This window comes from Eumetopias jubatus, unplaced genomic scaffold (assembly GCF_037043125.1).
Source record: "Eumetopias jubatus isolate StellerSeaLion01/CBP00866 unplaced genomic scaffold, mEumJub1_p1.0 scaffold_9, whole genome shotgun sequence".
In the NCBI taxonomy this organism is placed as follows: Eukaryota; Metazoa; Chordata; class Mammalia; order Carnivora; family Otariidae; genus Eumetopias; species Eumetopias jubatus.
Genome location: NW_028274815.1, coordinates 97735684 through 97758076, shown reverse-complemented (window position 1 = coordinate 97758076; position 22393 = coordinate 97735684). Strand labels below are relative to the sequence as shown.

General features: G+C 48.8%; 1 protein-coding gene across 2 annotated transcripts in view; it reads right to left on the bottom strand.

Annotated features, from left to right (window-relative positions):
• The window catches only part of BFSP1 (beaded filament structural protein 1), a 38144-nt gene extending 15967 nt beyond the window's left edge, over positions 1 to 22177 (bottom strand). For both annotated transcript variants that reach the window (XM_028113004.2, XM_088026241.1), the window contains exons 1-4: positions 21804 to 22177; positions 16365 to 16425; positions 6853 to 6948; positions 4294 to 4386 (exon numbers count right to left, since the gene is read on the bottom strand). In XM_028113004.2, the coding sequence (XP_027968805.1) occupies positions 4294 to 4386; positions 6853 to 6948; positions 16365 to 16425; positions 21804 to 22177 (624 nt within the window). The remainder of the gene's footprint in view (positions 1 to 4293; positions 4387 to 6852; positions 6949 to 16364; positions 16426 to 21803) is intronic.
• Between the last annotated feature and the right edge of the window lie 216 nt (positions 22178 to 22393).

Sequence of the window (22393 nt, the reverse complement as noted above, 5' to 3'; positions counted from 1 at the left end):
GGGGCCTTCGGGAGGTGATGAGATCTACATGAGGTCATGAGGATGGGGCACTCATGGTGGGGTTAGTGTCCTTATAGGAAAAGGAGGAGACACCTCAGTGCTCTCTCTCTCTCTCTCTCCCCAAGATGCACCAAGGAAAGGCTATGTGAGGACCCAGCAAGAAGTCTGTAGACAGTCCTAGCTGTCTACAAACCAGGAAGGAGGCCCTCATCAAGAGCCGAATCTGCCAGCAGCCTGATCTTGGACTTGCAGCCTCCAGAGCTATGAGAAACAAATGTCTCCTGTTTGTGCGGCCCTGGCTGTGCTGTTTGTCACAGCCACCCGAGCTGACTAAGCCAGGCCCATGGCGGCCACCCTTAAGTCCTGCCTTTTCACAGTCTTCAGAGTCTGAACCATAAATGCTAGGACCGTAAATCGCTGGAGACCCACATGTGCCACAAACTGGCTAAGAAACTCTGGACAAGGCACTGTCTCCTCCATAAAAAGGAAAGCTGGGAATGCTGACTCTCGCTGGGCTCTGTCGTCTGTCCCTGCAGGTGGCACGGTCGGTCTGTGCCCCGGGCTGTCGACGGTGCTGAGATGTCACGGCCGCACCAGGCCGCTGGGCTCCAGGGACTACAGGGCAGTAGGGGCCCCGGGGAGCTGCCCCGCCCTATCCCCACTCCGCCGAGTGACATGGGAGAAGATCCGTCCTCAACCGCTCCACACAGGCTGATCAGGCGCCCTTTTCCAACTGGTCCCTCCACTGTCTGTCCAAAAACATCCAAATCCTTTGGCAAAAGCCGGCCTCTACTCAAGAGTAGTGCCTTCTGACATGGAGTGTGCTGCCTCACCGCCAGGCAAACATCGAACACCGAGCATGAGCCCCGTGCTCCCCTGCCCAAAGCCACACAGGTGAGGCAGCCCCCTGCTTGCCCTCACTTTGCAAAGGGGCTGGAGCCACAACAGAGGCACAGAGACAGCTACAGCAGGACAGACAGACAGACATGCACAGAGGGAGCACGTGTGGGCCCGGGGTCACGGCCCGATCCCTGGGGGGAAGGCGGAATCAAAGACGTAACTGCAGAAGGCCCTCCTCAGCTCTGCGTGCTTACTCCCGAGCCCGTTTTTCCCTGTGTTTCTCAGTGCACGGGGGCGGGGGGCATGCTTTCTCTCCACCTTGCTCTGTGTCTCTCCCTGAGTCTCTCAGTCTCTGCTTCTCTCTCTGGCTCCGTCTTCTTTGTTTCTCTGTGTCTCGGTCCCCACCTCCCTGCCTCAAAGATGCGGACAAGGGGGTGGCTGAGAGCAGAAGGGGACTCACGTCCCCGAGTGCCAGCACGTGGAAGATGTGCATATATGCCACACTTCGAAAAGTCTAGGTCTGCAGCCTCAGGAGAAAAGCAGACACGATGCCCAGACATCGCACCACCTCCCTGCCGGAGCCCTGCCTGCTTGTCTGGCCCTGTCTCTCCTCACTGCCCAGCTCCTATTCATCTTACACGACTCCTCATGCCCACCCAAGGGGGCACAGGAGAGCCTTGGATACAAGAAAGACAGCCCAGCTGCTCTCAGCCGGTAGCTGGCACTCATCACCAGGCCAGGATGCTCCCTCTTATACACTTGTAAATGAGCTCCCCGCCCAATATCCGAAGATGTCACTCTGGGACCCTGGGGGAATGAGACAGAAACAAAACCACCCTGTGTCTGAGCACGCACAAAAATCACCAAACCTCCCCTCCCCCACTAACACAAGCGATGCTGCTTGATCACCAAGTACCGCCTCCCAGGTACAAATTACGGGGATGCTCAGTCATAGGACCAGCCCTCTCCTGAGGGCACCCAACCCAGAGCAGGGCCCTGCTTAACTGATCCCACCCCCATATCCCTGGGCATCGTGGGATGCCTCAATCCTCTCACACGTCCCTCCTCCACTGAGACACCCTGCAAGTCTCCACGGGGTACCCCCTCCCTTGCTGCAGTGAATAATTCGTCCAGCTTTATTTGACCATACATGCATCTCCAGTGGCCTCTGGCTAGAGGGCACGGACATGATGCTTTACTGACACATTAACCGGGTGAGCTGTGTTCCTAGAACAACACTAATTGTATCCTCATTTTGCAAAGGTGACTCACACATTTTCCAGGTAACAAGAGTCAATGAAACAAACCTGAAAGGGACCATCTATCTCATATAGAACTTTTAAGCACAGATTAATAAAGAATGTGATGCCTTCTGAATCTGTTTCTCCCAGGGAGGTCTTGCTAAAAGGGCAGATTCTGACTTGGTGGGTCTGCACTCAGGCTGGAGATTCTACACTTTTAACTAGCTCCCAGAGGATGTTAAGATCACTGATGCTCTCAGACTGGGGCCAGACACTCTCTATATTCTTATGACTCAGAAGAATTGTGTTACAAGAAAACAGAGGATATGATTTAAAAGGTGTGCTTTGGTGTAAAACACTTTTGAACCAGAGGAAAAAATGAGTATGTACAATAAAAATAAGATATGTGGAAAGAAATCTCTGACAAAGAAAATTAAGGTGTCAGGAAAAGCTATTTTAGGTCTTTGTGGAAACCTGTTACACAAATATGGAGAGCAGGCACCTGAAATGGTCATTGGCGGGCAATTCGGACGAAAATATTCCCAAGAACAAGCAACTTCCCTTGGCAGAGTTTTAAAGTGTCCTCTAGGGGTGCCTGGGTGGCTCAGTCAGTTAAGGACATGACTCTTGATTTCGGATCAGGTCAGGATCTCAGGGTCGTGAGATAGAGTCCCGCATTAGGCTCCACGCCCAGCGTGGCGCCTGCTTACGATTCTTTCTCTCCCTCTGCCCCTCCCCCCTGCCCCTCCTCCCACATGTGCTCTGTCTCTCTCTCTCTCTCTAAATAAATAAATCTTAAAAAAATAATAATAAAGTGTCTTCTAAAAGCAAATGCTGGGGTTTCTTCAGCTTTGAAATAAAAAAAATTAAAACAAAAAGACTCAAGCAGCCAGCTCCCCTGGCCCACAGGTCCTGCAGCTTGTCTACATTCTGCTCTGGGAGCTTCTAAATGAGGGGGTCAGGGTTCCACCTGCCAGGTGGCTGATTAACTGACTTGGGGTGTGGTCTAGGCAGACTTGCAGGCGAGTCCAAGTGTCTCTAGGGTTGAGCACCACTGTCCTAAGTCATCCTTGCAAAATGCCCAGAATCTCACCAGTTGACCAGTCCACCAAACCTTGTATCAGCCTAACACAACTTCTGGAAAAGGGGCGCCGTGACATTTTTGTCGTAATCTGCATTATTGTCCGTTGATTTTTACATGTCTCGGGTTAGGCATCACAAAATTCATTAAGCCACATTAGGGAAAAACTATGCCAGCAGCTAGAGAGCTAAAGGAAGAAGGACTGTGGAACGTTATATCAGAAATAAGGTTTTTACATCCAAATTCACATTTTTTTAAAAAATCAGCTCCTGTAATCTCTTTTTTCCCCCGTAGTTTTCATCCCACAGACTCACATATTCATTAACAGAGGCCGACCTTGAAAATACAGTTACGAATTGTGGGGGACTCTCTGTATTCAAAGTTCATGGTCAAGTTGATAAGGAGAATAAGAAAACAGACAATTTAAAAAAAATGGGCAAAAGATTTGATCAGATACTGCAACAAAAAAACTACACAGATGGCAAAGAAGCCCACGAAAAGATGCTCAACGTCATTAGTCATCAGGGGATGCAGTTAAAACCACAGTGAGATACCCAGCATACCTGTTAGAAGAGCAAAACGCAAAAACAAAACAAAACGCCGACATACCAGTGCTGGCTACGACACAAAGCAACAGAAACTCTCACACATTCGTTGCTGATGAGCTGCAACAATGCAAACTGCTTTGGGAGACAGTCTGGCAGTTTCTTATGAACTACACAAGGAAGAGCAGCCCATAATACTTAAGAACAAATGCCTAAGACAATGGTCAGGGACACACTTTGTGTCCTCAGCTGTCTAAACATCAGTGTTCCCAGTCTAAGTATAAAAGAACAAAGGGTAAACTTCAAATGTACGCAGAGAGAGAGCGGGGCCAGTGAGCCCAGTGCAGCTTGGCGCCCAGTCTGACCTGACACCTCACCTGGGTCTCTGTTAACTAGGCCCTTGGGGGCCTAGTTAGAGGTTTTAACTGCGTCCCCTGATGACTAATGACGTTGAGCATCTTTTCGTGGGCTTCTTTGCCATCTGTGTAGTTTTTTTGTTGCAGTATCTGATCAAATCTTTTGCCCATTTTTTTTAAATGGGCATCCCCAGATATGCTTTCCCTGCAGCCGGGGCTCCGATTCTTACCTCCCTCATCCCACTTGTAATGGCAGATGCTTGAGGGGTGGTCTGGACAATCTGCTGCAGGATGGTGACATAGGTCTGAATTTCCAGAAGATTCTGTTGGGGGAAGGAAAGCGTTCTCATTAAAACTTGAGCTGCTTGAGATTTTGCCTCCAGGACCAGGTGACCCGAGGGACGAATGCTTTCACATGTTCACCGTCACAGACAGGACAGACTGTGACCTGAGCAGCGGACATTTTAATCTTCACAAGAGTAAGGGGGCAGATGAAGAAACTGAGTCTTGATTGATCTCGCCATTTCCCTTCAGTGACATGGATGCTTTGCTGCTGGTTTTCCTGGAGACCAGGATGGCACAGCTATGAGAGAAAAGCAGAGACGGGGAACAAAGAGACCCCCACAGGGTACAAAGGACCCTTTCTGATCCCAGAACAGGGCAGTGGTTCAAAGGATGGTCAGTCAATCCCAGACTAAATCACTTATGAGCTGGATGTGGTCTCGAGTAAGCAATTTAAACCACCTAATGCTCAGGGTTTTGCATATAAGAGGACTAACAGTCTGGACACGGTGGCTGATCCCCTTTCCCAGCAAAGCACCTGTGCCCAGCTCTGTGTGTGAGAGCACATCACAGAGAATTGCCCTTGGCCAGACAATGGTCCAAGAAGCAATGCCCCTAAACCCACCTCACCCCTGACCCGAATCAATGACTCCTTGGCACAGGAATACAAAAGGCCAACCCTCTTGCCTCAAGGTGGGACCAACCCTGTGGAGCAATCATACTCCAGAACCCTCCATGGGGTCAGGCTGAGGCAGACTCCAGCTAAGCCCAGACCCCTGCTCAGCTCCCACCCCTGTGCCCCTGTTCCCCTTCATCTTCTCCTGGAAGCTCATCATTAATACAGCAATCACACAAAAATCATCACTTGGACTCTGCTCCTAGGGAGCCTGCCCTACGATACTAACTCACGAGACTGGTGTTAGGACCGATGAGATAATACACAGAAGCTTCACAGTGTGAACTCTATTATCACCCCTTCAGTGTGAGCAATGGGTCCTCCCACTGGTGTAGGCAGATCTACACTGAGTCAGGAAGAGAGTCTAACACCTACTGAGCATGCACCAGGCTCCAGGCTGTACCGAGTGTCTCACCTGTACTCGCACGCTGCCTCAGTTTCCCCAGAAGCAGACTGGTAGAGATTGAACGTTGTGACCCTCCAAATGTCACATATGGAAGACCTAACTTGCCCCACTGGGATGGGGTGTGGAGGTGGGGCCTTTGGGAAATAACTAGATTTAGATGGGGTCATGAGGGTGGGGCCCCGTGATGGGATTAGTGCCCTTAGAAGAAGTAACACCAAAGAGTTGGCATCGAGGAAAGCCCAGGTGAGCACACGGTGAGGAGACAGACATCTGCAAGCCAGGAAGAGGGCCCTCCCTGAAACCTGGCCCCTGCTCGCACCCCCAGCTCAGTGTTCCAGCCTCCAGAACCGTAAGAAACAAATTTCTGTTGTTTCTAAGCCACGGTGGTACTTTATTATAGCAGCCTGGGCTGGCTAAGATACAGGCCCTGAGAGACAGGTCTGAGTACAAACAGTTTATGTGGATGAAGGTGCCTGGAAACGTTACTGGAGGGAGAAGTGAGACAGGAAAGGGAAGGCAGCCAATAAGGAGCATGTCACCAGGTAAGTTACCACCGTGGGCACCCAGTGCTCAGGCTTAGCGGGGATCCCTGGGAGCCGTGCAGAACCGTGCAGAACAGCTGGTGAGAGGGAGCTGGGGTAGGAATCCACCCACACGCCTCCATCACCGGCTGAGGCTGCTCCAGGGGCAACGCGTTCCATGAGGCAGAGACACCCTCCACTGCCTGGAGAGCGTCCGGAGGCAGAGCTGTGGATACTGGCAGTTGGAAGGAGGCCAGAGCCCACCAGAGAGGTCAGCCCCCAGGACCAAAGCCAGGCTCACCAGTCCGCTACAGTTAACCACACTGCTGTGCAGAAGGAGGGTCTGGTGTTTGCATGTTGAAGATGAGGCAGCTCAGAGTGGGAAGGCCACTTGCCCATGGTTACACAGCTCCAGGATGTGATTTGTCCAGTACACCAAGGCCCCCCAAAGTCAGGCCTGTGAAAAGCTAGTGGGGGTGGGAGGCAGAGCAGAGTGCTACACAACAGAAAGCTCCCGAATGCCAACTAACTGGCTTGGAGGCAGAGTGAGTATATATAGATTACGTTTTCTGCACTTCTGCATTTTCTGAGCTGATACAATGACAGGTCCTAGCTTACTCAAGACGGATCTATGCAAAATCACTTTGTGAACTGTAATGTACTCAACAGACATGCGTTCCCAAGCCCTCCCCCCAACAGACACCCAACTGTCTCCTCCTCTGCACACGCCTTGCTCACTAAGGGCCATCCAGCAACCAACCGCTCACCTACTTGGTTCAGGGGCAATACACATAAAAGGCACCCACTGTAGCAGGCTCATGTGTCAGCCACAAGTGTCCCGGCCTTGTCTGGCCAAACCCAAACCGGTTACCTGGGGGAAGGGCTTCAGAAGGTTCATGGTTACCTTTTTGTACCTGTCCTTTGCTGCACTGATGTCGTCCTGTAGAAACTGGGCTTCGATTTGAAGGCGTAGGTTATGCAGTAAGGCTTCGTCAGCTTCCTGCAATGAGAAACCGAGTCACACATCTGACTTGGAGGGCTGCGCAGTGGAGGTATTGGCACATGGGTGTGAAATCAGCCAGATGTATGGGCACACGGACCTCCTGGGTTCTTATTAAAACATAGTCTTGTTCAGTAGGTCTGGGAGAGTGTCTGAGATTGCATATCTCTAGTAAGGCATTGGGCTAGGCCATTGGACCTGGTCTAGAACAACTGTCCACAGAGATTGATTTTGCCCCCAAGGGGACATTTGGTAATATCTGGAGACATTTCCAATTGTTACCACTTGGGTGCTGGGGTGTGACAACTGGCATCTAATGAGCAGAGGCCAGGGATGCTGTTAAATATCCTACAATACACAGAACAGCCCCACACAACAAAGGATTCTCCTTTGTTGAACAGGGGGAGGAGCAGAGGGAGAGGGAGAAGTCCAAAATGTCAATAGTGCCATGGTTGTAAAACCTTGATCTAGAAAAATCAGGGAGAAAATTCGGATACAGTTATATACCAACAGCCTTAAAATTTAAGTTACATCTATATTTGTTCTATATCTCATCATCAGGAAGTTGAGTTTCTAAGACTAAGAAAGAGTTTTCTGTTAACACTGAAAACTTCATTTTAATAGTTTTCTCCCAAGGACTGCTGACACTTACCCTGATGCTATGTATCTTTAACACAAAATGCATTTTTTTAATGAGTGCTGTGGTAAACAGTATTTATTCCTTTAAAATTGGACATGACACTTAGGACACAAGGCTGAGTGTTCTCACCATTCTGATAGTGCACTGACTTTCATCTCGTTGCTCTTGTTTGGGTAAACTAAATAGGTTGAGATACTGTGCTCTTAATAAGATAGTGCTATGGGGACGCCTGGGTGGCTCAGTCGGTTAAGCGGCTGCCTTTGGCTCAGGTCATGATCTCAGGGTCCTGGGATCAAGTCCTGCATCAGGCTCCCTGCTCAGCGGGAAGTCTGCTTCTCCCTCTTCCCTTGCTCGTGCATGCATGCTCTCTCTCTCTCTCTCTCAAATAAATCTTTAAAAAAGATAAGATAGTGCTGTGATGGCTGGAACTCCCTTAATGCTATAGCAATCCAGCATGATACTACTGTGTGCATTACTTAGGTTCCTCAAGATTGTCACTCTCCTGAGACACCTCTGCCATGCACCCCTGCCAATACCTGAGGCCTTGCCAAATGAATTTTTTACTGACTTATTAATGACTTGTTAAAAAGCATAATGAATGGGAACCATAGGCTTTCATCTATAAAGGTGGATATGTAGTTGTCTAACATATTTAAGACATTCTCCATCCTTGTGTGAGCAGAGTTAAAACAGTCAGGCATGAACACCGGCCAAGATATTTTGAGACATACCAAAATATCCTATCACTAAAAGGATTTAGATTCCAGAGAGGCCTTTTGCCTGTACTCCTTGGAAAGACACTTGATTCCTTAATCATTCCTAAAAAGATGACTGGTGTGGGAAGATTCTGATTGCCAGATGCTGAAATAAGGTATCAGAATTCCGACTCCAATGGATCACCTGCCCTGAATGAGCTTTCCGCACAAAGCACAGCCTCAGCACCTACCACATCAGAGAGCTGGGACTTCATGAGACTAGCAAACAGGCTGTATGAACTTTAGGGCTACATCAGAATAAACGCTTAATTAAGAAATACATGCCTGTGTGAATTTGGCCTGAAACTTGAGCAAAATTGTGGGGGGGGGGCGCAGATAATCACCCCACCCAACTCAAACTTCTGAGGCTATTTTATCTACCAAAAAGAACCTTGAGTTTATCTTTTTTTTAAGACTGTATTTATTTTAGAGAGAGAGCGTGAACAGGGGGAGGAGCAGAGGGAGAGGGAGAAGCAGACTCCATGCTGAGCACAGAGCCCGACATGGGGCTCAATCCCACAACCCTGATATCAGGACTTGAGCCAAAATCCAGAGTTGGTTGCTTAACCGACTAAGCCACCCCAGGCGCCCCTGAGTTTATCCTAAAAGAACTTCAGAGTTCTACAAGATCAACTGGGTCAGCTGGCAACCACCAGGCATGTATCTTAAAGCATTCCTTTTTGCATAGGCTTATGTAAATAAAAATGAAATAAGCTATCCTAATACACACTGTCCAAGTCTCAGGCATAATTTAAAATTCTCTGGTAGCTACATTAAATAAAATGAAAAGAAATGGGTGAAAGCAATTTTAATAATTTATTTTATTTCACCCAATATACCCAAAATATTATCCTTTCACCATGTAATCAAAATTTTTAAAGTTATTAATGAGATATTTTACAGTCTTTTTTTTTTTTCAGGCAAGGTCTTTGAAACCTGGTATGCATTTTACCCTTACAATGCATCACGATTTGAACTTCCAGTGTTTCAATCACTCCCCAGCACACATGGCTGGTGGCTCCCAAGCAGAACAATGCAGCTCTACAGGATTAATTTTGGGCACAAGGGAGCATTCCAACCTTCCTCAGTGTCTCCTCCAGGTTTCTGCCCCAGGGGGAACACCCCCAGTTTCTCTCCTCTCATTTCTAGTTACTACATCCTTCCCTCTGAAGATTCTGAAGTCCCTTGATGGGTACCAGGGAGGCCAACACTGAGCAACCAGGTAGGAAGGGAACCCTCAGAAGGAGAGAAGGACCCCAACCTGGAGCTGGTTCCCTGCCCACTGCCCCTTGACTCTTCCCTGCTTTCCCCAGGTTCTGCTCACTTCCGAGCCTGGAGCTGGGCCTCTGCTGCCTGCCGGGAGATGCAAGAGCATAGCAAGAAATCTCACCCTTTGAAAGACGCACACAGAGTCTGAAGTCTTTTTTTTTTTTTTTTAATCAGAAGTAAGAGAATGGACCAAATTACAAAATAGGGATGCACAGCTCCAGGTACAGGGCTCTGAACTGTCTGAACTAAATTAATGTGAAAACTAACTCTGGGCCTTCAGTTTCTGGGCTCATTCTTTTGATGAATGAATTAACCAGTCACTGACTTTTGATGAGCTCTGCCCTCAGGGCAGGGGACAGTACTGCAGAGTTCAGTGAAACCTCAACAGCACTGCTTCTTCCTTCAGAAGACGCACACTGCCCACCCCTGGAAACTCAATGGATGCACCTGTACAATCAAGGTGTTCATTCCCCAGGGCAAGTGAGCAGGTTCCCAGGAGGTCCTGGTGACTGGCTCTCTGAATTACCCAGAATTATCACATGAGCCAGGTGAAGTCCCTTCGTGAGAGAAATGGTGATACAAAGAAATCCCAGGGGTCTTTCCAGCAATGGGAAAGGGCTGCAGAACCAGAAAGAGCCAGGATAATTTACAGACTCCAAAAGAAAAGTAGCCAGGTCTCAAGAAGGACAGAAAGCAGGGCAGTCCCAGGACTCTAGCAGCAGGAGGTAATGGCTCCCCCCTCAGGATGACTGGCTACAAATGAATTCGCCTCTGTGTCCCCTTGAGTCACATTTCTGGGAGAGTGCTGTGATGGCCAACATGGGTCCCATGACCATCCGCTTCACTGACAATCCTACCAGGACCCCAGGGATGGGAAGGACAGTCAGAGTGTGTGGGGCTGCAGCTCCATTCCCTTCAGGAGCAGTGGTCTGCTGTGGAAGTGATTCTCAACCCTGTGGATGGGGCACCCCTTGGAGGGGCATGGCTCAGTTTGGGGCAGAGCTGGTCAAAGACCTTGAGCCAGTCCTTCTGGATAGGCTTCTACCCTCCCCTCCCCATTACCCTTATCCCCCCCTCCCACCACACCCCTCTTAAGACTGCTGAGGATGAAGCGAGGCAGAGAATTCTCAAACATCTTCATTTTTACCAAAAACTCACCCACGATTAATCCATAATCACCAAAGCTGAGGAACCGGAAATAGGGTTTCAAGGACCCTTTGTGTCATGACTTCTAAAGGGATCAAACCCTCGCAATTTTCAAAATAGAAGGGACCCTTGAGGTCATTAGGCCTCAGATGTTTCTTAAGTTACATGTGTCATCTTTCAAACAAAATATCCCAGGATGCCAGTGTATAGGGGCAAAGCAGAGGCATGCTTCTGCAAGGACGTGATCGCAGTAGGGTAGGGGGCCAGGCCCCCCCAAGCCCCCAGCAGCCCTCTTCCCTCAGAGGGAAACGCAGCTCAGAAACCGGAGTGTCTCCTTACAGATGGACAGGCTGAGGCCAGACTGACCAGTGGGTCATGCAGCTAGTTAGTGGACGCTAATAGGACACAAAAGGACTGGAATCTGTCTCGGGCTTCTCTCTACTAGTTAAGAGGTGACAGCCAAGCCGTTAAAACGACTCATGGGTGATAATAAAGGCCAGCCGATATTTATCCTTAAAATAGGGATTACACAGATGCTTCTGCAGCACATTCTCTTGCTTGGAGGACAATCATCTGACAAACTGCCCCCAACACTCACGAAGGTGAGTGGGTGCCACTGGAATGTACAGTTGCTGGTGTGGGGAGGAGGAATTCAATGGGGAGCACTCCCTTTTGTTCGCACCAGGAGTCAGAAATGTGTGGACGCTTGTGCTTTTATTATGCTTTGCATGCTGTCAGCTGCATTTTCAAAAGCTCTACCAGCAGCAGCATCTAGATTTTTCCCAAATGTAGACTCTGTGTCAATAGTCTAATTTTAGAAAACACTCCAACCCTGATGTTGTATGTGTTGGCAATCGAGGCCAGTGGTTCTCAAAGTGTGATCAATGACGGCTAGGGATAATGAGAAATGTAAAACGACTCAGGGTATAAAATATCTGGCAGATCCCAGACCTACTGGGTCAGAGTTTCTGGGGTCAGGACCCAGGAGTCTGTATTTTAACGTGCCCTCCAGGTGCTGCTGGTCCACGCGGACATGTCAGGATCACTGATCTAAACCATTTTTTTGAGAAAGAGATTAGTCACTAGAGTCCAATGTGCCTTTAAGGAATCAGCCTGCCAATCCATTTACAGAGATGCCAGAAATCCCACGAAAATCCCAACTGCCTATATCTTTACCCAGCCTCAAATCCATCATCCAAGCAGCTGCTCCAGAATGGGTATTCAAGTTCTTTGAGATGTCTAGTTAATTAGGGTTTAATTAAAAAACACTTCAACCTCGGATGTCAAAAACCTTCCCCAGAGCTGTAGGTTTGCTTTCCTTCCTGGTGCTAAGGCTGGCCTGGAGTATGGTGCTGAGTCTGTTCTAGAGCTCTACTCCCTCCTTCCCGCTGCCTCACCCTCTCTCCCTCTGCACACCTCCTGGTTCCTCCTCTGCCCTTCTGTTCTCCAGCCTCCCTACCCCCAACCCCATCCTGAACTCAGCTTTCCCAGTTCCCTCTTCTCTGCTCCTGCTCTGGAAGTTCTGGAAGTTCGTCTCCAGCCTCAGAGTTGTTCTTAGGCAAATGAAGCCTTGGAGCCCTGAAAACAAAGGCTCCGTGCCCCTTCCCCAAATGCCCTTGCTTCTTGCCCTTTCCCCGGACGCACTGAAGATACACAAATTGCATGGAAAAGCATATACGGCAGTTTTAGGTACTTCTTAAAAAATTGTTTTTAAGTGAAAGCATTTGACTAGAACCCACAACATTTTAAAATTCTGGGGATTTTAAAGAAAAAAGGAGAGAAATCTTAAAGCCTCCTTAGAGTTTCCTTAAGATAAGCAACCCCGGGCATTATTGGGACTGATAACCATATCTACATAGAGAGACGAGTCCTAGAGGTTAGCCAAACCCAGACACTTAAAAGTCATCAAGAATTCTTACTGCATCAAAAGTCTTAAAATCTGAATAACTGTGGCCCAAGTATGTAAGTGGTATGTTGAGGCATTTATATTATTCAAAGTACCTAGCAAAGAGTGGCTTGCTTTAGATTTCTGGGCTGTTAAAAACACAGGAGCTCTGTTCTGAAGATGTAATGGCATGGGCAGTATTAACAGATGACGGCCTGGTGAAAGAAGCAGCAATCCTTCTCGTCAACATACATTGTGATATTTTCCAAGCATGGTGCAAAGACGGGGTCAGTGGTTTCTCCTCTTCCCCATTCTCCACGGCCACATCTAGGGATGAATCCCTTCCACAAGACCAAAGGAAAGGGGGCACTGACACGGAGCTGACAGTCGAAACCATGCTGATCGGATGTAGGTAGACACTCAAAGATTTGTCAACCAAAATCACTGATATGACCAGCCAACCAGACGAGAATGTACTCCTCCTTTTCTACCTTCTCACGTGACCATCTCGACGGACAAAGAACAAGAAGGTCCAGCCTTCCCCTGGCCAACCCCTTGAGTTCCTGTGAGGCAAGGACTGGGTTCATGTTGTTCACTCCAGGGAGTTCTGGAGGGGAGGAAGTGATCCAGGGAAAGGAACAAAGGCAATGAAGGTGTATAATGAGCAGCTTACCACTGTGGACAACCACACCTCAGTAGTGCTGAGGACCCTTCGAGAGACTGTAGAACTCACCTCTGAACTGTTGCTATGAGCTGTGGGGCAGCTGGGGAGCTCATCCACCTACTCCCACCCCTCAGCGGCCAAGGGTTGCTCCTGGGGTGCTAAGGCCCACGCGTTCGGACTATGCCTCCTGTGCATCATGCAAGTTCCCACAGCCAGAGACATGCAGGAAGCCAGCCAGCGTGCTCGGCATGTCTGTGTGACCTCAGGGGTGGCCCAGGGGATACGGATGGGGCACCAACGTCAAGCGTGCAGGGGTCATCTTTACCCAGGGACTCTGGCCTTGTGTCTGTCACCTGAGAGACAGAGATTCCCCGACTGTCCCTGGGAGGCAGAGAATGAGCCATGTGCACAAAAGACTTCTGACTACACATGCCAAGGATGGGCTATGGGGCTCTAAAGTCACTGAACCTCACCAAGGGTGAGGCTCCTCACCGGCAACAGAGGGGTTGAACGGGGTCGTTCCTGAGCGTAGAATAAATAACCACAAAACCGTGCCAAAGCTCCAAGCTGGTGCGTGGATATGGCTAACTCCCTGCATCATATGCTGTGCTCATGATTTCTGCTATAGACCGGGCACCACCTGTATTATTAGTCACTCTGTATTTTTCCTCAAATTGATTCATCTACTTATATGCATTCAAAAAGGAACTTTTTGATGTCACCTACTATCGAGAAGTTAATCATGAAAATAAATTCACAGCTATTAGAAAATTATTCCTTCACACGCCATCTAAAACCACCTCCCACTCCACCAGAGTCATGAATCCCACACTCTGGGGAAACGAAGTTGGCATCCATCACATCAAGTGCTCTGTAATAATGATTGTGACAGGCAAATCACAGACACTATTATGTCACTTCATTCTTACTGTGCATGCCGATAGACATCCACTCCATGGTGGTGGCAACCATTACTGCTCCTACTTCAGAGATGGAAGAAGCCGCAGCTCAGAGAGATGAGGAAATTCCCCCAAAGTCTCACAGATACTCGACAGTGGCATGAAGGGTCCTATTATCAGGCTGCTCTCCGTTTTTGGACTGGACACTCGCTTGTGAGCAGAAGTGTCTTTCCCCGGGCCCAGGGAAGAGCTACGCCAATGCCCTGCACCAGCTCTGGCCCGAGTTGCTGGTAGCATCTTTCCCCGGAACTTCTGTAACATTTTCATGGCACTGATATTCCAATTGTCCTCACTGTCACAATATACACAAAGGGAGGCCTTTCCCTTCCCTGGCCTTATCTCTGATACCTTATTTTTCTACCTGCAAATATGTCTTGCTTTTGTAATAAGAGAACAACAACAGAAAGCTGGAGCTTGTTTTTAAATCCAGTGTTACTTCCCACCAAAGCTAAAAAGAGGGACTATACTCTTTCTCCCTCCTCTATGAAGAGTGCCCGTGATGGGACTGCATGAATGACAGCCATAAAGTAAGTCCAGAGGGAGCCCTGCTTGCAGTAAGGACAAATACTCACAAAGCAAAATGTGGTGGTGTTGGGGAGGGGCTGCTAAACTGGCATCTAAGTGAAGGGTGTAAGGCACCTATGTCCCTGAAAGCAGTGGTCTGTGGACAAGATGGCGGCCCCGTCTGGCAGCCAGGATCACCACCCAAAACAAGAAAGGGGATGAGCTACGAGTATCAGCAGAACAACGGGGTGATGTCTGATGCTAATAACACCCAAATCCCAGCTCAACCTTTAACAGGCTTGGGGCCATCGTGGCCCAAACCAATACAAGACCAATCACTGAGTCTGGGCACTGAGGGCTCTCCTAAGCACACCCTCACCTCCAACTCTGTGTTTCTATCTGGGGTGTTCACATGGTGGCTGGCCTGTGACAATCCAAGTTTCTACTAATTGACCTTGGTAATTACTGACAGTACCTCCTTCCACACAGTGTCCTGGTTTGAATGATACATCATATGTTCACACAGGGAAGGGCATAGGAGCATCATGTGCAAAATTCAGTTTCCCTAGGTTATGGTTCTAACGTTCCCACCGGTTAGCAGACTAATCCTAGACAGCAGAGGTTGGACAAAGCCAGGGACTGGCAAACATCCTGAGCCAATGCCGACTATCTATAGTGGTTGCCTGGAGCTCCATGTGAAGAATCCTAAGGCCACATCTGGGTACGGCAGGGAAAGGTGCTGTGTTTGATCAGTAATTCTGATGAGGAATTACGGGTGTGGAAAGGAGGGAAAGGGGACAAGCAGCCATGCCCTAAATAAGCAACCCTTCAATGAAATAGTCTCCATGGGTCTTTCTGCTCGGACATTTGAGCTCTGAAATGACAGCTCTCTGCCATCCCTGGTTTTGTCCAACCTCTGAGATCCAGGATTATTCCATCTGGTAGTCGAGTTCCCCTGGCTAGAGCAAAAAATCCAATCAGTTAGGATGATGATGGAGGATCTGAAGAAGGAAATTCCCTGCAAAGGACAACCCTGCAGGACTCTGCAGGAGGGTCTCCAGCAAGAAGCTAAGAATCCCTGGTGGCCCCCACATGGCTACTCTCCAAACTCTGAGAGGGGAGAGCATGAAGGGAAATGGAAATTTCTTCCTCTATTCTCTGAGAGTTCTCCTGCAGAAGAGCAATCTCGAGACTCTCAGCCAACAGAGTAGACATCCTTGCATCCCAATAACCACTGCCCAAAGCAAGTTTCTTCAGTTTGGTGTGTTTGGAACCATCACATCTGAATGGCACAACCAGAGCTTGTCACTGTAATGCTGCCATGTTTGAATAGCCTAGCACAACCCATTAAGCTTAACATCTAGGGTTCTCTAGCGGGACCCCGTGTGTTGCAGGAGAGGAGTGTGTGTCTTGGGTGTGTGAGTTCACACAAAGATTTACTTGAAAATTATGAATCAAGAAAGAGAGTGACAGCAAAAGAAATAGGTGAACCCTAAAAGGACACAGAGAGAAGGTGTGTGACAGTCATTTCAGTCCCTAAGTTCCATTCTCAAACTCAAGTCCGGACTCAAACTCAAGTTCGTACTCAGCTCACCTTGTTAAGCCGTTCCAGCATTTCTTTTAGGAGCAGTTGACATTCACATTCATTTTCATACCTGCAAATGCGACACATAAGCAAAAGTTGGACAACTTCTGTGATTCCATATGTGATGATCACACAATCAGCATTAAGTTTCACCTGAGATGAGTACTATGCCGTCTCTTTAAGGAGAGGTCCCTAAGGTTAAAGTAGTAGCTAATCCTGCACTGCTGAGCCCTCGGCTCCGCAACCTCTGCCACAAGCTGGAGCATGCACAGAGTGCTGCTGTAGCCACTGCACACGGGGCTACCGGTGAACGGTGAATGGAACAGGAGTTCCTCAGCCTGGAGGCCCATCCCCCCACCCAGCCAGCCCAAGGATGAAGGAATTGTTTCTCCACACACCCCTAATCCAAGCACCGCAGTGGCACAGAGGCTACCCTACATGACCTGCAACAAACGCCTTTAACCTGACCTTGTTTGGGTTGTCTATACTATTGTATTTATCCACATGTGTCAGTGTTTCTGGATTGTGCCATTTAATCCTTACAAAACCCTGGAAGAGAGCAGTTATCATTGTTCCCCATGTGAAAGATAAGGAATCTGAGGCTGAGAAACTGGCCCTTGACCTCAGGCAGCTGCCCCGGACACTTCACCCTCATCTCTGTGCCCTCGCCCCTGCACACCAAAGGCCTGCTCTGGGCCAGTGGGCAGGGCAGGCTGGACAGGGCAGAGTCAGTGCCCCTGGGGCAGCCCTCAACCTCTGACAGAAGGTGAGTGGGTACATAAATAGCCCAGCTCCCTCACCCTCAGCTAGGACAACTGAAGTGTTTCTCCATCTGTCATGCTAGCTCCAGGTGCCCATGATGTTAATTTGCTGGCTAATGCACTCAGTGTTTTCTGCCTTCCCCGCCTGCCGCACTTCCTCACTCCCCAAACTTGCTCCTTGAGGTCACCTTCCAGATAAGCTACTAGCCGTCAAACCCCTTGATCGGGCTTGGCTTCTGGAGACTCCAAACTAAAAGAGGGGTAGAGTCAGGACTCACACTTGAATCTGACACCAAAAACTATGCCCTGATAGCCACACCATGCTGCCTGGGTAGAGCAGAGAGACCCTCCAACTTTAAACATACACAAAATTGATAATGCAACAGATACTAGGAATGGGTGTAGTTTTCCTCCTAGTCACCTTCTTCCCTGGACTTGTAGAAAATGATAGGGATCAAGGAGGCAAAGAAACCCCAGAAATCATTCTGTTCAAAGAGTTTCCCTCTAGGGGGAATTTTATCCCCTTAAGAAAGAGATAAGGCCCCTTCCCAAATGACTGCCCCCTTGTTCCCTGTAAGTTGGCCCCAATATCCATCCTGGCCTTCTTCCAGGAGTCAGAGCCCTTGATGTTTGGTGGGCACAGGGCTGCCTAGAGGGAAAACTACATTTCCCAGCCTTCCTTGCAGCTAGGTGTGGCCATGTGACCAAGTCTTAACCAATATGTAAGCATAAGTCTGTGGCAGTCTCCAAATATCTTTGATAAGAGATGATGTGGGTATGTCCTTTTGCATCCTTTCCTCCATCCTGCCCCTGAAACATAGATGTTGCTTCCCTGAAGGCCAGGCACAGACTTCTGAGCCTCAAATACTATAGAGTGGCATGCTGAGCTGCTTGCTAGGCCAGACCTTGAGCAAGAGAGAAATCCATCCTGGGTAAGCCAATGTCACTTTGGAGTTTATGCCATTTGTGGTTGAAACTAATCCTAATTAGCACTCAGCCCAACCCACAGAGCATAGCTTTCAGAGCCCTTGCACACCCATGCCATGGGCTCAAGTCAAGTACCGAAAGAGGTGCTAGAAAACCACGCAGCTGGTTTTCTAGCAGAATTAGAGAGTCCTGACTTCAGGGAAGACTAATTAGGAATATGTGTGCTGTGCATGCTCCCAGCTCTAAAGTCACCTAAGAAGCTCAGTTATAACCAGTAGGCAAAGCTTTACATTTCCCACCAAGATGTCACATTTAGCAGTTTCTTTTGTGTGTGGCTCTAATGGAGCCAGAAATTATTTTTTACTAGCTAGTTAGCTTTGAGAATAAAACTGTTAACAAATTCCAAATTTTCTCATTGCTCTCTCCTGCTAGAAACATCTAAGAATTTCTGTAGCTTAAAAACATGTTTGATAAATAATGCAATAACATGTTATCGTGGGTAATTTTCATGCTTTAAAGACAAGTCTAGATATTATAGACAAGTGATTTCATTATAAAGAAGTCATGATAAGAATTCGTAAAGTGAAAAAAACACGTTGGCTTCAATTACCTGATTGTTTTGCATAATTATTTTTGGTTTTTAACAATTTAGACAATTGACTGTATTCATCAATATATTTTGGTAGTTTTGTTTTTATTTCATTCTTGTTTTATTTAGTCTTTGCCTGATGTGCTGAAAACCTGATTTTGAAATTATTCAACTATCCAAATAGAGAATATGCCTATCAAGGCTGCATATACCCTCCCACTTCTGCATTATTTTCACCTGGCTTTGGCTAGCCATCAACTCACCTCTGGGATGTAAACCAAACTTGCTGTGTGTACCCATGCTTGTGGATGGGTATGATTTTCATAATCATTTTCAAATCCCAATACCTCAGTCAGAATATCAAAGTATCTCCAAGGGGGCAATGGGAGGGAATAAATTAATGGGAATTACTAAATATATCACAGAGCTGAAGACATAGCTATGACATCTAACTCAGAACCAAGTGAAATTAGGAAAAGACCAGGAAAACTCAACATGGCCATTCCTTCAATGAGGGGCTCAAGAGAGTCACGCCGGCCCAGCCAAATCACTGGGGCCTAATGCCTAGGTAAAGACCATTTGGGGATCCAGGGTTTCCTGCTGGCCCACAGAGCTGCCCTTGGTGTCTGAAGCAGTGCACGCTTCCCTTTGCTTTAGAAAACACATGCTTCATTTGAATGAGATCCTATCTCTGGGTCTCACTCCACAGGAATCCAAGAATGGATCGTCTCCAAGACACAATGGTCTAGAAGGCATAGAGTGAGAAAACCCAAATTCAAGTCCTGCCACCCACAGGCCCTCCCCAAGCCTCAGTTTTCCCATGAAGGGCGGTAACAGGTGGATTTCCAGATCCCTTCTTCCAGCTCCAAATATGTTTCTATGGATCAAACCCATAATGAAATAGGAATGAAATCAATGAGGGGCGCCGGGGTGGCTCAGTCGGTTACACGTCTGCCTTCAGCTCCGGTCATGATTCCAGGATCCTGGGATCAAGCCCTGCATTGGGCTCCTTGCTCATCAGGGAGTCTGCTTCTCCCTCTCCCTCTGCCCCTGCCCTTGCCCCTTCCCCTCCCCCTCCACTCCTGCTCTGTCTCTCGCTTTCTCTCTCTCTCAAATAAATAAATCTTAAAAAAAAAAAAAGGAATGAAATCAATGAGTATGATCTGATAAACATGCTCAGTACATTTTGTTGAATAACCTGCCCATGATTCAGATCAAGAATGTGGGACTCAGACATAGAGCATGTTTGCAGAAGACCCTCTGGCTACCCTAGACCAGGAGTCCCCAAACCTGGTTTTTCATTGGAATTACCAGTGGAGCTCATAAAACTTAACATTTCTGGGCCACACCTGAATTCCAGGGTGGGGCCTGGACATCTGTATTTTTAAATTAATTTATATAACTTTTAAATGAATAAATCTCTTACGTGGTTAGACAATTTTTTTTTATTACATAAAAAACTGTTCCATTAAAAGTCTCCTCTGCTCCCATTGCCCAGTTCCTACTCCCCGGTCCTCCACCTGTAACCAGTGTTACTGGGTTTTTGCATGTGTCTGCTTGTGTTCTCTTTTTCCTTATGCAAGCAAAAAAAAAAAAAAAATTTTACTCTTCTCCCCCTTCTTTTTAAAGTAAATGATAGTAACACACTATTGCCTTATTTTACAATTGCGTAGCATTCCATTGCATAAATGAAGCACAATTTGATAACCTGACTATCTATGAATAGGCATTTAGGTTCGTTCCAGGCTTTTGCTATTGCAGATCACACTGCAATACGGGCATGCCATTTTATGCCTGCTGGAGCATCAAAGAATGAATTCCTTGAAGTGGCCCCTGCAGAGTAAAAGAGCACGTGCATTTATAACCTGGGAGGATTGCTGAGCATCCGTTTTTCTTTTTAAGTTCTTCAGGTGATCTTATCTTCTTATTCAGTCTGTGGAAAACGGGACCATGCTCTGGACCAGGATTTCTGAAATTTCAAGCTTAACTCCATTTCTAACCAGCTCCTGGGTGATGGCAACGCTGCTGGTCCATGGACCACACTTCAAGTAGCAAGACTAGAGGACACACATTGAAATAATGTCCAGGTATCAGGTGGGCCTGCTCTGGGCCAGTGGGCAGGGCAGGCTGGACAGGGCAGAGTCAGTGCCCCTGGGGCAGCCCTCAACCTCTGACAGAAAGGTGAGTGGGTACATAAATAGCCCAGCTCCCTCACCCTCAGCTAGGACAACTGAAGTGTTTCTCCATCTGGCATGCTAGCTCCAGGTGCCCATGATGTTAATTTGCTGGCTAATGCACTCAGTGTTTTCTGCCTTCCCCTCCTGCCACACTTCCTCACTCCCCAAACTTGCTGCGATGCAGTAAAGATGATTAGACTTAGCATGCCCAGGACCTGAATTCCATCCCAATGCAGTGAGGCACTAGCTGAGTGACCTTGCCCCAAATCTTGACACTGTCGAAGCCTTAGTTTCCTCATCTGCAAAACACCAGTACCGTCCATTACAGGATAAGGCTGTGAGGATCAAATAACATGGATCCATCTCAAAAATACTGTGCTGTGCAAAAGGATGCAGACATATAAGAGCACATCTGTAAGATTCCATTTTTGTGAAATTCCAGAACACACAAAATTAATCTATGGTGACAGTACTCAGAACACTGGGTGCCTCCAGGTTTTTTTGTGGGGGAGGGGTGCAGGGTGACTGGGAAAGGACAGGAGGGAACTTTCTGGGGTGGTGGAAATACCCTGCTTGTTTGCGTAGTTACATGGGTACGTGCATTGTCAAAACTCATTGAACTATGCACTTAACACGTGTACATTTTTTAAAAGATTTTAAGTATTCTCCACGCCAAATGTGGGGCTCGAACTTACAACCACCAGATCAAGAGGGGCATGCTCTAACAACTGAGACAGCCAGGCGCCCCCAAACTTGTGCATTTTATTGCATGTAAATTAGACCGAACTTTTAAAGCACATTAGAAGTACATGATACCACTTCATTTAAACTGCGAAGTGCCATCGGAAGGGAAGGGGTCCCGGGTGAGGGAGAGGCAACGCGCGTGCACGCGCCCCCTGCGGGGACGAAGTCCTGGGTCGCCAGGCGACCGCCCACGCCCTGCCTCCGTTCCCCCCCCCGCACCCCGCCCCCCGCGCGCGCGGCCGCCGCTTACTTGCTGCGGAACTCGTCGAGGGCGCGCTGCGCCTCCGCGCCCTGGCGCTCCAGCCGCGCGCGCTCGGCCGCCAGGTCCCGGGTGCGCTGGCGGTTGCCCTCGACGTGGCGGGCCAGGGCGTCCTCCGGGCCGGCCGGCTCGCCCAAGCGCTGGAAGGCATCCAGCTGCCGCCGGAGGACCGCGTGGCGCTGCTCAAGCGCGCGTGCCCGCTGGACGTGGGCGGCCACGCGCTCGCCGAGGCCCTGCAGCGCCGCCAGGCTGGGCGCCGCCACCCGGCCCTCCACCGGGCTGTCGGGCTCGGCGGCGCGCGGCGCCTCGTCGGCGAGCTCGTACTGCTCCTTGCGGGTCTGGAAGACGTAGCTGCGCCGGTACATGGCTCCTGTGCGGGCGAGCGCGCGCGAAGCCGGCTCCCAGAGGCCGTGCGCCCAGGCGGCTGGCCGCTAAATAAACATCGGGGGCCCCCCCGCCGGCACGCTGCTGGGACGTTCCAGAGCTGGTCAGCTGTTGAGCTCAACACTGGGCCCAGCCTCCGGAAGAATAAAAGAGCAGTGGGCCTGCTTTTGTGCGCCGGATTAGCGGACCATAGAGCT